The 11,987-nt window shown below is 37.2% G+C and overlaps 1 protein-coding gene across 1 annotated transcript; it reads right to left on the bottom strand.

The window, feature by feature from the left end:
- Positions 1-2,272: 2,272 nt before the first annotated feature.
- LOC132560491 (glucose dehydrogenase [FAD, quinone]-like) lies at positions 2,273-10,745 on the bottom strand. Its single transcript, XM_060225156.1, has 9 exons — positions 10,622-10,745; positions 10,035-10,243; positions 7,686-7,875; positions 7,063-7,319; positions 5,643-5,810; positions 4,621-4,771; positions 3,570-3,715; positions 3,173-3,362; positions 2,273-2,499 (listed from the first exon to the last, which is right to left on the bottom strand). Exons 1-9 carry the CDS (start codon positions 10,743-10,745, stop codon positions 2,273-2,275), a joined length of 1,662 nt encoding a protein of 553 aa, XP_060081139.1.
- Positions 10,746-11,987: the final 1,242 nt, after the last annotated feature.

The following is an 11,987-nucleotide window of genomic DNA, read 5'->3' as shown; positions in this document are numbered from 1 at the left end:
TTTACATCGTCCAAGACTTTAGTCAAGATATCTTGGAGAAACTTTGTGTTAGAAATTTCCTCTGTCTAAATGTTCACATGTTTGATAGCGTCCGTCTATTGATTCCATCCATTTTTTAAATTTTCTATCCGGCATGTTTCCGTCTTCCGCATATATCCTTGTCTGCTTATTACAATTCGTAAATATTACAAAGCTTTAGTTCAAGTAGGATACTGTACTGTCGAAAATAAACTGCAGTTTGATATCAAATCTTTATAAAAGCTTTACTGTGTTAATGCCAGCATCCGAAAAGGTAGGAAACCCTGACAGTGTAAGAAAATCTATGTTTTCATATAAGTGTGCAGTGTGAAACAAGAAATATATGTTTGCTAGAATGTCTAAAATCTGGTGTTGGGGTTACACTTATTGCAGCAAATCTGTGTTTCAAAAAGGTTGTAACAGTTGTTCATGTATAATATCGTAGTATGACTATCGACTGATAGGTTGCTTGAATCATCGAATCGACTGCATTCAACAACTATCATGTTATTGGGAATAGCTGTTCAAGTTCCTAACACATGTCATCTTGCTAGGTCTGGCATCACAAGCCGTTTTTACATTGAATCGTTCAGATCCCTGAAAGGAGAGCATATAGTCGCCTCTTTGACCTAATTTCGTCCGAAGCATATCACAAAAATGCAGAGGTAGATAGATCTCGATAAGGAGAAGTGTATTGTACAAGAACCATAACTCTCTTTTGAACAATTTGGAGTTATTGCCCTTCGTTATTTTTCATACTTAAATTTGTCAAAAATAGCCCTTTTGGAACTAGCGTTTATCCGGGGAGCATCCATCGATTCTACCAATACTCTTGTTGTTATTGACTCGAAGTCACAAAAATGAAGTTTAAAAGCAGTGTGGCAAAACTGAGGAAAAAACCGTTATGACGGTATTTATATTGAACATTAATTATGACGTAATCGCTTAACGTGGGTCATTTATGTGTTTTGTGTGATTTACGTCCTCGAGATAGGCAAGACGATTTTGAAGAGGAGAAAAATGTTCTTGATGTTACGATTTCATGACAAAATCTTGACTGGCATAGTAGCTAGGTCCTTTGACAGAGGCAGTGTAACGGTAATGTTATTGTGAGTTGATTAACTGGTGGATATCGGTTCCTTGATTTTGTGTGCTCGGGGTAAGTTCTAGCTTATATCTGATTGTCTGATGAAAAACCTGTAATATATAGAACGAAAACACCGGAAAAACTTCGTTCTAAATATTATGATGTCTGTCGCAGTTCTGCACATGCACATGTGATTATTACACCAGATCTTCGCGTGTCATTACATCAGTGAACAGAGAAAATAAATGCAAACTCGTCCTTATTTCATTTATGTATTTTTTACGGCCACGTGATATTTAACCCTGTTTATGTGTTAAGTAATGTAGGTGATTTTATCGTGTAATATGTATACAGATGTTATTGTCAACTACAATCTAGGATACTAATATTTGTCAGCTCCCACGAGCTTTCACCGTAATTTTTTCTCGGATGAGGTCTGCAGCTTTCTCGGCAATCATGAAAGTAGGCGCCATTGTATTGCCCGAAGTGAGGTAAGGCATGACGGAACAATCAGCTACCCTCAAACCGGATATGCCTTTTACTCTAAAACAAGAATATGTAATTTGAGGGAAAATCAAAGTTCAATAATTAAACTGATCAAATTCTAAGCAAATTTAACCCTCAATCATTTAGCGATATCCGACGCTTTGGAAAGGAAAGGCTAAACCCAAATATCTGCATTTACAAAAGTTTCGGCATTTTCTATCTTATCTCATAAAATGGCCGACTTAAAGCTACCTCATGATCTCTAAGTTGTCTTGTTGTCTGTTAGAAGGTTAAATTACAAGTTGCATTATATCGTCAATACATTGCAATTCAAATAAGCATATAGACAAGGAAATGGGCGAGGAATTAACGGACAAATTTACACAATTTAAATAACATAACTATGGTTTAAATGTCATATTTTTGTGAAATTATTCCGTATCGATTGGATGTCTTTGAAGTTGTTTGCCTATGGACTTCACCAAAAATGTAATTAACGTTGTACTTTCTTGCATATTTCATATTTTTGTTTGGGAAATGTTAAGGGTTTATGCTACTTGACCTGCTAAATCTCTTTACCTTTAATGTCATCAATAAGTACACGCTCATTATTGTTAATGCTATAAGAGACATTTACAAATTATAATGATAATAAAATGAGATCAAAAGTGTTAGAATGAATCACCTTAACTGTGGGTCTACTACCGCTGTCGAATCAGACAGGGCGCCCATTTTACACGTAGAAGCTGGATGGTACACCGTTGTCGCTAGGTGGCGCACATTACATTCCCATTGTTTGTCTGAGTCTGGAATATGATCTCGACACCCGGGTATGTCAATCTTACGAAACTTTGTTCCTAGCTTCTTCAAAGCATCTGTTTTCATCAATTTTTGAGCATATCGGATTCCTGCCATATAAAACAACAATGTCTTCATCTAGACTTGTATGTATTTTAAGCTCTATAAAACAAGACTTTCTATTGGCCATTTTTATGTTATCGACGTCATTTTCCAACGTCACGTTTGGTTGGTCGATGTTGGGGTTTAAGCAATTTTCAAAGAAAATAGTATAAACATGAAAAATATTGCAATCTGTGATAAAAATATATCTTATATATAGATATTTTGATTTCTTGGTCTATCTTAGAGAAATAAAATAAGAAATGGAAGCTCTGATGTATAGATATAAGGCATTCAGGTAACGAAATCTTCCTGGGCTAAACCTTCTAACAATGCAACAGACGAGCTTTTAAATGTCTTTTCTTCTGTTATAGACCAATAACAAGCAAAAACCAAGTGTACTCTTGACATGAATCCATTGACTGTTTAGTAACAGTACACTCCTGATTCCCCCCCCCCCCCCCCCCCCATTTTACTTATATGTATCTATTTTATTGCTTTTTCTCCGTTTTTTTAGGGGGTATGTGTTATGGCCAAATATCCTATAAAGTAATAAAAGAGAATCTTAATAGATTGTAACTCTGGTTGCCATGACAACGGGACAAATGAGCAAGCACTATAGTGGTGTTGACTAACGTAAAAGAGAGGCCACCCTACACGATATATGTCCTGACGTCATACCTTTGATGTAGCTTTGGATGTCTTCCATGTCTGCCAAGTAGTTCGGGTCCAATAACGGGTAGTCGAATGGGTCGCGACTTGCCAGGCGGAGAGAACCTTTGCTTTTGGGTTGAATGAGAAGCAGAGCGATGGAAAATCCTTCCGGTACCACACCCGATCCGTGAATAGATTGGAATAATGCTTCGTTTATCTAAGAATACAAAATCAATAGACCATGAATTTTATGTGGTTTTGCTAAAGGATACCGCTGTTTGGCTAATTGACGTTATAACGTAGGATAAAGGGAAATGTGATGATGCAAGATGGCTGTTGTGGCTTAAACCTTATTTATTTTCTCTAATTTGGCAACGATGTTCTAACAACCAATCGGCCATTCTAGAAGGTAATGTCATCTCACCTCGTCTCTATAGTTAAAGTGCCCGTACGAATCACCATGTTCCTCCAACGTGCTCACAAGTGTCAGCTGAATGTCTGGGGTTTTCCTTTCCGGGTCTGTTCGAATGAAGGCCTGGCTTTCGATAGCGGCATTGCTGGTCATCAAACCTAGACGAATGGTTTCAACATAACAAATAATCGACATACCCCTGTACACGACGAGTTGGAAATTTCATAGAATCATGATGTCTCTCTGTCAATCTGTATGTTGGAATTCTCAAATGGTTTTCGGGTCGTTACTTTTGGTTTCTAGTTACAGGCACTAACTTACTTACATGTTGTTTATCCAAGGGGAAAAGACGAACAAAAATAATACTGATAAATCCTAACCAAACAGAGAACAGGCCTCGAAAGAACTGGCCAAGAATACAACTCAAGATCATTGGTTCTAGTTATTACGTAAAAAATCAAAGCTGGGCCCGTATTCATGAAACCGTTCTTATGGTGAAGCATATATTTTGTACTCAAGATAACTTTTTCATAATTCACCTAAATCATATCCAATAATACAAATGTCAAATATCAACACTGATTACAGCATTTGGCTTGAAGTCCTTTCAAAATATTATCAAATCTTTCACAAAATCAGCCTTTCTTATAAATTTTATTTATAACTAAAACAAGATATAAAGACTTGAGCACAAAATTCATGCTTGAGCATGAGAACGGTTTCGTGAATACGGTTCCTGGTCTATGTGGCGGGCTAAACTGAAAAATGAAAGCATTGCGATCTATTGATTTGGTTTGACAGTGCATGTGCTATTATGATGAAGGGATGCTGCTCGACACGCTCGTAGGCAGAACGGCTTGGTACCGAATATGTAGACCGAATTATCCGCTTCTTCGTCATATAATTTACTGGCATCAATTTCCTCTTATAGAATGTTTTTCGCCCAGCAGGACGTCTCGTGACATGGCTTTAGAGATTTATTCTGGCCCAAATTGTCTAAATTGTCAGAAATACATGGTGGAACAAATCCAGTTAATTTTAGTTCTAAAATAGACCTACCTACCTGTACCAAAGAGGTAATATTTAAGCCAGTTAAGCGGCGTGAAGACTTTGGCATTCGTGTAACTGACTGGTTTGTCAATATCAGCTTTCGTGAAGAACATCATGTGATCCCTTAGTGTAGATCCTACAGGAAGGTCAACCACGACAGGAATCTGTATCACATTTTAAACGTTTTCCGCAAAATATAGTTCTCTAGTTCGATTTAACGATTTACTGGGGGGAAAAAATGATCACGCAATTTTCATCAACAATCATTGAAGATTTTTGTGGATATTTATCATAATAATGGCATTCTGATAAATCTCTAATTTCACTTTCACAAAGAGCGTGTCTATATCCAAAGATACCTTACCATCACCGCCATATGTGTCATTTGTAAAAATAAATTGAAAGCTACATTACTGGACATGAGGGTAGGACGGAACTGGAAGTAAAGCATTAAGTAAGAAAAAGACGATTCCAAGGATAACCAACGTTGTTGTTTAAGATGGTAAGAATTTTTGTGCTTTTACAAAAAGTTTTAAGTAGAAGAAATGTATTTTCTAAAGTAAATCATAACACGGGTTTTGATTTCCAATCTTTTCAATGTATAAATAATCGGAAATGTTATTTCATTCTCGAAAAAAAGCAGGATATATGACAACCTCAACGATACAGAAGGCAATTTAATTTCAGTCAAATGTTGTATTGTTTAGATGTTTAATACAATCTGTATAACCATCTGTGCGACATTGATGAAAACAATTGCAGTATTTTTTAAAAAGAATTTCGCTGTAGGTACTATCTTACAGGATGGTATGAAAGTGTTAAAATCAGACAGGACCTTACTTTTGAATAAGGTTAATAGAGACACTAATGTCCGTTATATAAAAACGAAATGCAATATATTTTGGGATGTCCGTTCCCAGCAACCATAGTTATACGGTTTTTATGAAATACATCCTTTCTGCTTCTAAGCTTTTAGTAAAAGTCTGAAAATTCCCTCCATTGATTTATTTATACATAGCCTTATGGAACACTTACACCTAGTTCCGTCAGATGATCCTTTGGGCCGACCCCCGACAGCATCAGTAACTGTGCAGACCCAACAGATCCCGCGGTAAGGATCACCTCTCGCCTGGCCGCCACGGACTTCTTCCTACCTTGTTGGATAAACTCCACGCCGACTGCTTGCTTGTTCTTAATAAGAACCTGCAAAAGTAAACAAAGAAAATATTCCAAAATATTCAGGATGATAGAGAACACAAATGATTGAAAAGTCGAGAAAATAAACAATTATACGAACGCAAAGTGAACCAAACTTCATACGTAATTGAAATCTAGTTGCGAATATTTGAAGCAAGTATCAAGATGATTTGAGTAACAGTAATCGAACTTAAGGAACGTAAGAGGTAGAAAACAACAACTTGTCCAAATGAGAATTTACTATACATGCAGACCGAATAAACTCTATGGATGCCGAGCTCTACAACGTAAATATCAAGGGGTACAAAGAGTCCACAATCAAAAGAATTACCGAGATTTTAAACCATGGATACCAAAAGAAGAAAATAGGAAATTTCGGAGATTTGCATTTTTCAAGGGGAAAAACGTGAAATTGCAATGATTTAATTTAAGATATAAGATTTTGAAGAATTGAAGTACATTCATCGGCGACATAAAAGAAAAAAATTGTGGTTGTTGTTGAAGAAAGGGAAGACTTTAGTATTAATATGGAATTTCTACAACATACGGGACATAACATCATAGGGTATTCTGTGTGGACAATGTACTGTATACCGCCAGAAACATAGATTCTGCTATTCTAGCAAGGTTATTGAGGTACTAATCAGAGAGACAGTAGTGCTTCATAACAGAATTCATGAGGTTATAATTTGGTCAATACTTGGCCAACTCATTCATCAAATACTCATTGGAAAGATAGAACATTTCCCATAAAAGTGATGTATATGTTTCTGAAATATACTGCCCTTAGAATACATACATATATATATATAAACACAGGAGTTAAAACTCTTGTCACTATAAGACATATATAAGGACCGTAGGTTTGGATTTCGTGCCAAATCCCTGTGAAGCGGTCTGTTTATAAATAGAAGCGGTAACCCTGACACGGACCTTGGAACTTTGCAACGAGACTCGTTAATTGCATTGCCATGTCTTACCTTCGTCAAAGCCTTGTTGATACATAGGGATGTGATATCAAACTGTGTCGAAACGGTTAGGTGACAGAAATATATACAAGTAGTGGTGACAGCAATATTCGTAAATGTCCGTCATACATGGACCTTGAACGTTACCAAATGTACGGAACACATAGTCTTTTTTACAATGAAAACAAAGATAAGAGATGCAAAACGTATCATTTACAATTGGCCATTTTTATATGATTACCAATCACAAGTGTATAGTAATGTTCACGCAAATAGCAAGAACTGCTTACCTTTGTTACATGGGACTGAATCGCCACGTGCAAATTCTTCCTCCCCAGAACCGGATGTAGAAAACCTCTTGCAGCATTACACCTTTGCCCTCCTCCAATGATGGATTGCGCTCGACAGACGCCATCTTGGATTCCATCATTTCCGTTACAGTCGTGAAGTTTGAGGCCGATTTCCTCTGCCGCCTCAAAGTAGACTTCTGCTAATTCGGACTTCGTGGAATCTGATACAGCGATTGGTCCTCCTCGGGAATGGTATTCTATTGCAGATAAAACAATCATGAAAATTGCGTCTCCAAACGTTTTCAATACAAGCTATATATTCAAAACTTACGAAAAATTTACAATACAAGCTTTATATTCAAAACTTCAGCAAAAAATTACAATACAGGCTTTACGTTTAAAACTTCAAGCTTGCTATCAAATCATTTTTTTATTTTGTGTCTTCTTCTTGTACTTCAGCAATTAATAAAATATTGTTTAAACTAAAAGTTAAGCTTTCACATTGAAAATGTAAAACTAGTATTGCGGCATAGAATTCAATCTGATAAATCCAGATTTATCTGCTTCGAGTTCGCTATCTTACTGATAGAATGGGTGGGTATAAAAGATTGATGGGAATTTACCTTCATCAAACCCATCCGTTTCACGCATATCTTCAGATTTAAGAAAATACGGTAAAACTTCGTCGTAACTCCATCCCTCACAGCCGTTTGCTGCCCATGTGTCGTAGTCATGACGACTGCCCCGGATGTAGGCAAGTCCATTTAGTAGGGTAGACCCACCAAGTCCCTTTCCCTGTGGCCATATACCAACCTGGTTTCATGAAAAACATGAGAAAGGACACTTGTATCAGAGCTGTTTACTATCAATTGGTACTACTGTAGTTGAAAAAGAACGTGCAGGTAGTACCGGAAGTCCATGATAATCGCATAACACCTGATTGATTTTGATATTGGTTAGGGTTATAGGCAAGGTGTACTTTTCTTTCCTTTATTGTTACTAATACAGCTCTATGTATTACAAAATAAAATAAAATATGTTTTTCGTTTACACGTGATGAGTGTAAGCAATCTAAAGGCAAACAATATGGAATCATATAAGGATGCGTTATGATTGAGATTAATAGAGAATAGCAATTTTCACTGTCAAGTTTTCAGTTTGACTGAGTCAAAACCTGATACACGCACACACGCACAGCGATGGACGCACATCAAGCTAGGAAGTCATTGATTATCGCCATGATATGCGACAATGCTAACTAATATAAGCATGATCTTACGTGAACTTCGGCTAGATATATGATTTATGAAACGAGTATAAAAATGATTTTATCGAGCCTTTGGCGAGTTTATAGATCGCATATCAAATGGAAACAAGTTCGAGATCCTGTTTATCATACGATCGATCATTGAGACAAATATTGTAGACAACTGACATTTCGTCTATATCTATGGCCTCCACTGTTACGACACGATACAAACTGTGAGTTTGTGATGCCATATTTCATTATCTTAACCTGACGTTACAGTAAGTTTTGCAATATGAATGAGAAATTCTCTCTCTTGTGATTTGCTCTGAGCTCTCCCAAAGGTTTCGACAAATTCAATATTAACCTGCAACCAGCGTCTTATTGCACGAGATGTTAACATCGAAATCGATAATCTAATCTAAAAATACTTCCGATCATTGAGAAGACAAAATTATTTGTTTGCGGGCGTTGTAGAAGGCCAGAGATTGAGTCCCGGACAAGATCACGAAAGCTAAATTGCCATGGTTTACACAAAATTGTACTCGACAAAGATTCCAAAAACACTAAACGTTCCAAAGAATCTGCTGTGCGATGCCTGCGGGAGTGCTTATCAGAAACATGATAGTCGACTAAATTTGGAACACTGACTTCTGCTGCTATGGCAGATTCTTGAACAATTCTAAATTTGGTCTTTGGTGTTTCCCCCCAACTCGCATCTTAAATCCCATGTCAGCCGAGGGGGGATGTCACCTTTCTCAGATCGGCAATTCCTCGTACTTCGGAGAATATCGCCTTTCTCAGATCGACAAATCCTCGTACCTCGGGCAATATCACCTTTCTCAGATCGACAATTCCTCGTACCTCGGGCAATATCACCTTTCTCAGATCGACATTTCCTCGTACCTCGGAGAATATCACCTTTCTCAGATTGACAAATCCCCATACCTCGGGCAATATCACCTTTCTCAGATCGACAATTCCTCGTACCTCGGAGAATATCACCTTTCTCAGATCGTTAATTCTCGTACCTCGGGCAATATCACCTTTCTCATATCGACAAATCCTCGTAACTCGGGGAATATCACCTTTCTCAGATCGACAATTCCTCGTACCTCGGAGAATATCACCTTTCTCAGATCGACAATTCCTCGTACCTCAGAGAATATCACCTTTCTCAGATCGTTAATTCTCGTACCTCGGGCAATATCACCTTTCTCATATCGACAAATCCTCGTAACTCGGGGAATATCACCTTTCTCAGATCGACAATTCCTCGTACCTCGGAGAATATCACCTTTCTCAGATCGGCAAATCCTCGTACCTCGGGCAATATCACCTTTCTCAGATCGTTAATTCTCGTACCTCGGCCAATATCACCTTTCTCAAATCGACAAATCCTCGTACCTCGGAGAATATCACCTTTCTCAGATCGACAAATCCTCGTACCTCGGGCAATATCGACATTTTTAGAGCGTCAATTCCTCGCATTGACCAAAAAAGTCAATAACTGTAGAATATTATACATAAGTAATACATGAAATATATTAAAGGAATATATTCACTGAATAACAAGGCAATCACGTGACAATATATGGTAACTTTTCAGTTATTGTAATATTACATTAATGTATATAATTCGACGTTTCCCTTATAAAACACGTGTTTTGCTTTAATTTAAAAAAAAAGAAAAAATAAAGAAAGAAAAAGAAAAGAAAAAACCTACTTTGTCCTTCATTCCGAAATGCGCATGCCTCTGCGGAACCGTCCGGTATATCCAATCAGCTTCGGTCATTTGAGCTTTAGGAGCATTGTACGGAATATCGTAAACCGGTTTATCGGATTCCGAATTCCCCGCCTCCAAAACCAAAACAGTGACGTCGTCATCCTCTGACAGACGATTGGCTAACACCAAACCTGATGCACCGCCTCCAACTGTTCCAAAACAGATAGATTTGTGTCTATTTTCTTTTGTATGTACAAATGTCATTGATTCGTTGTTTAGTGTTAATATCACAATATCACTTTTCGGTATTTTTAGTTAAACACATAGCTCTTGGGGAAAATACAACTTAAATAGAGATACATAGGTAAGAAGATGGTACAAAAATAGAAATTAAAATTATCAAGTAATAAACTTCATCTCCCCAATATATAGTTTCGATTTATAAACAAAACCCCGCCTGAGCTAATTTCTTTTAGGGAAAGATAAGGTAGCTTATTGAGAACGCAATCCCCAAAACAAGATAACAATATCCATGTCAACATCTGAATCGCTGACTTCTTGCGCAATACAACACAAAGAAACCTTACCAATTACGTAGTCGTACGAGTGATTAAAATTCCGGACGAATTCGTGTGTCGCTGTCCATCGGAAGTAGTAAGAGGCCGCTACGGCAGCTAGTATTCCTAATATTGCCGCAACCCAAACCTTCATGGTCGACAAAAAATCTGAAGTAAGAAAATAGAGTAAAACCTATTTTTTTTATAAATTGCAAATTATATGCTATATCCAACATTAAAACAACTGTTAAACATCCCTAATAGTAACGATCATTTATCCGATTTCAGGAAATTTTAGTTTTTCATATGTATTGAATTGTATGGCGATACTTCAATAAAAATCATGATAGAAGTGTTGAAGACGGGCATCAATTAACAAAGAAAGATTTTGCTGAAGACGGACACCAATTAACAAAGAAAGGTTTGCTGACGACAGGCACCAGTTAACAAAGAAAGATAATTCTGAAGACAGACGTCAATGAACAAATAATGAGAGTGCTGAAGACGGACAGCAATTAACAAAGAAAGAGAGTGCTAGAGACAGACACCAATTAACAAAGAAAGACTTTGCTGAATACAGGCAACAATTAACAAAGAAAGAGAGTGCTGAAGACAGACACCAATTAACAGAGAAAGAGAGTGCTGAAGACAGGCACCAGTAAACAAAGATAAAACAAATAATGAGAGTGCTGAAGACGGACAGCAATTAACAAAGAAAGAGAGTGAAGACAGACATCAATGAAAGACAAACAGAACAATTAACAAAGAAAGAGAGTGCTGAAGACAGACACCAATTAACAGAGAAAGAGAGTGCTGAAGACAGGCACCAATAAACAAAGAAAGATAATTCTGAAGACAGACATCAATGAACAAAGAATGAGAGTGCTGAAGACGGACAGCAATTAACAAAGAGAGTGCTAGAGACAGACACCAATTAACAAAGAAAGACTTTGCCGAATACAGGCAACAATTAATAAAGAAAGAGAGTGCTAAAGACGGGCACCAATTAACAAAGAAAGAGAGTGCTGAAGACAGGCACCATTTATCAAATAAAGACATTGTTGAAGACGGGCATCAATTAACAAAGAAAGATTTTGCTGAAGACGGACACCAATTAACAGAGAAAGATTTGCTGAAGACGGGCACCAATTAGCAAAGAGAGTCCTGAATACAGACACCAATTAACAAAGAAAGAGAGTGTTGAAAACGGGCATCAATAAACAAACAAAGATTTGCTGAAGACGGGCACCAATTAACAAAGAACGATTTGCTGAAGACGGGCACCAATTAACAAAGAAAGAGAGTGATGAAGACAGACACCAATTAACAAAGAAAGACACCGTTGAAGACGGACACCAATTAACAATGAAAGAGAGTGTTGAAGAAATGCGCCAAT

This window comes from Ylistrum balloti, unplaced genomic scaffold, assembly GCF_031769215.1.
Source record: "Ylistrum balloti isolate Yb309-2 unplaced genomic scaffold, AGI_CSIRO_Ybal_v1 Utg371070, whole genome shotgun sequence".
NCBI lineage: Eukaryota > Metazoa > Mollusca > Bivalvia > Pectinida > Pectinidae > Ylistrum > Ylistrum balloti.
Note: the sequence above shows the minus strand (reverse complement) of the source record. Positions and strands in the feature narration are given on the sequence as shown.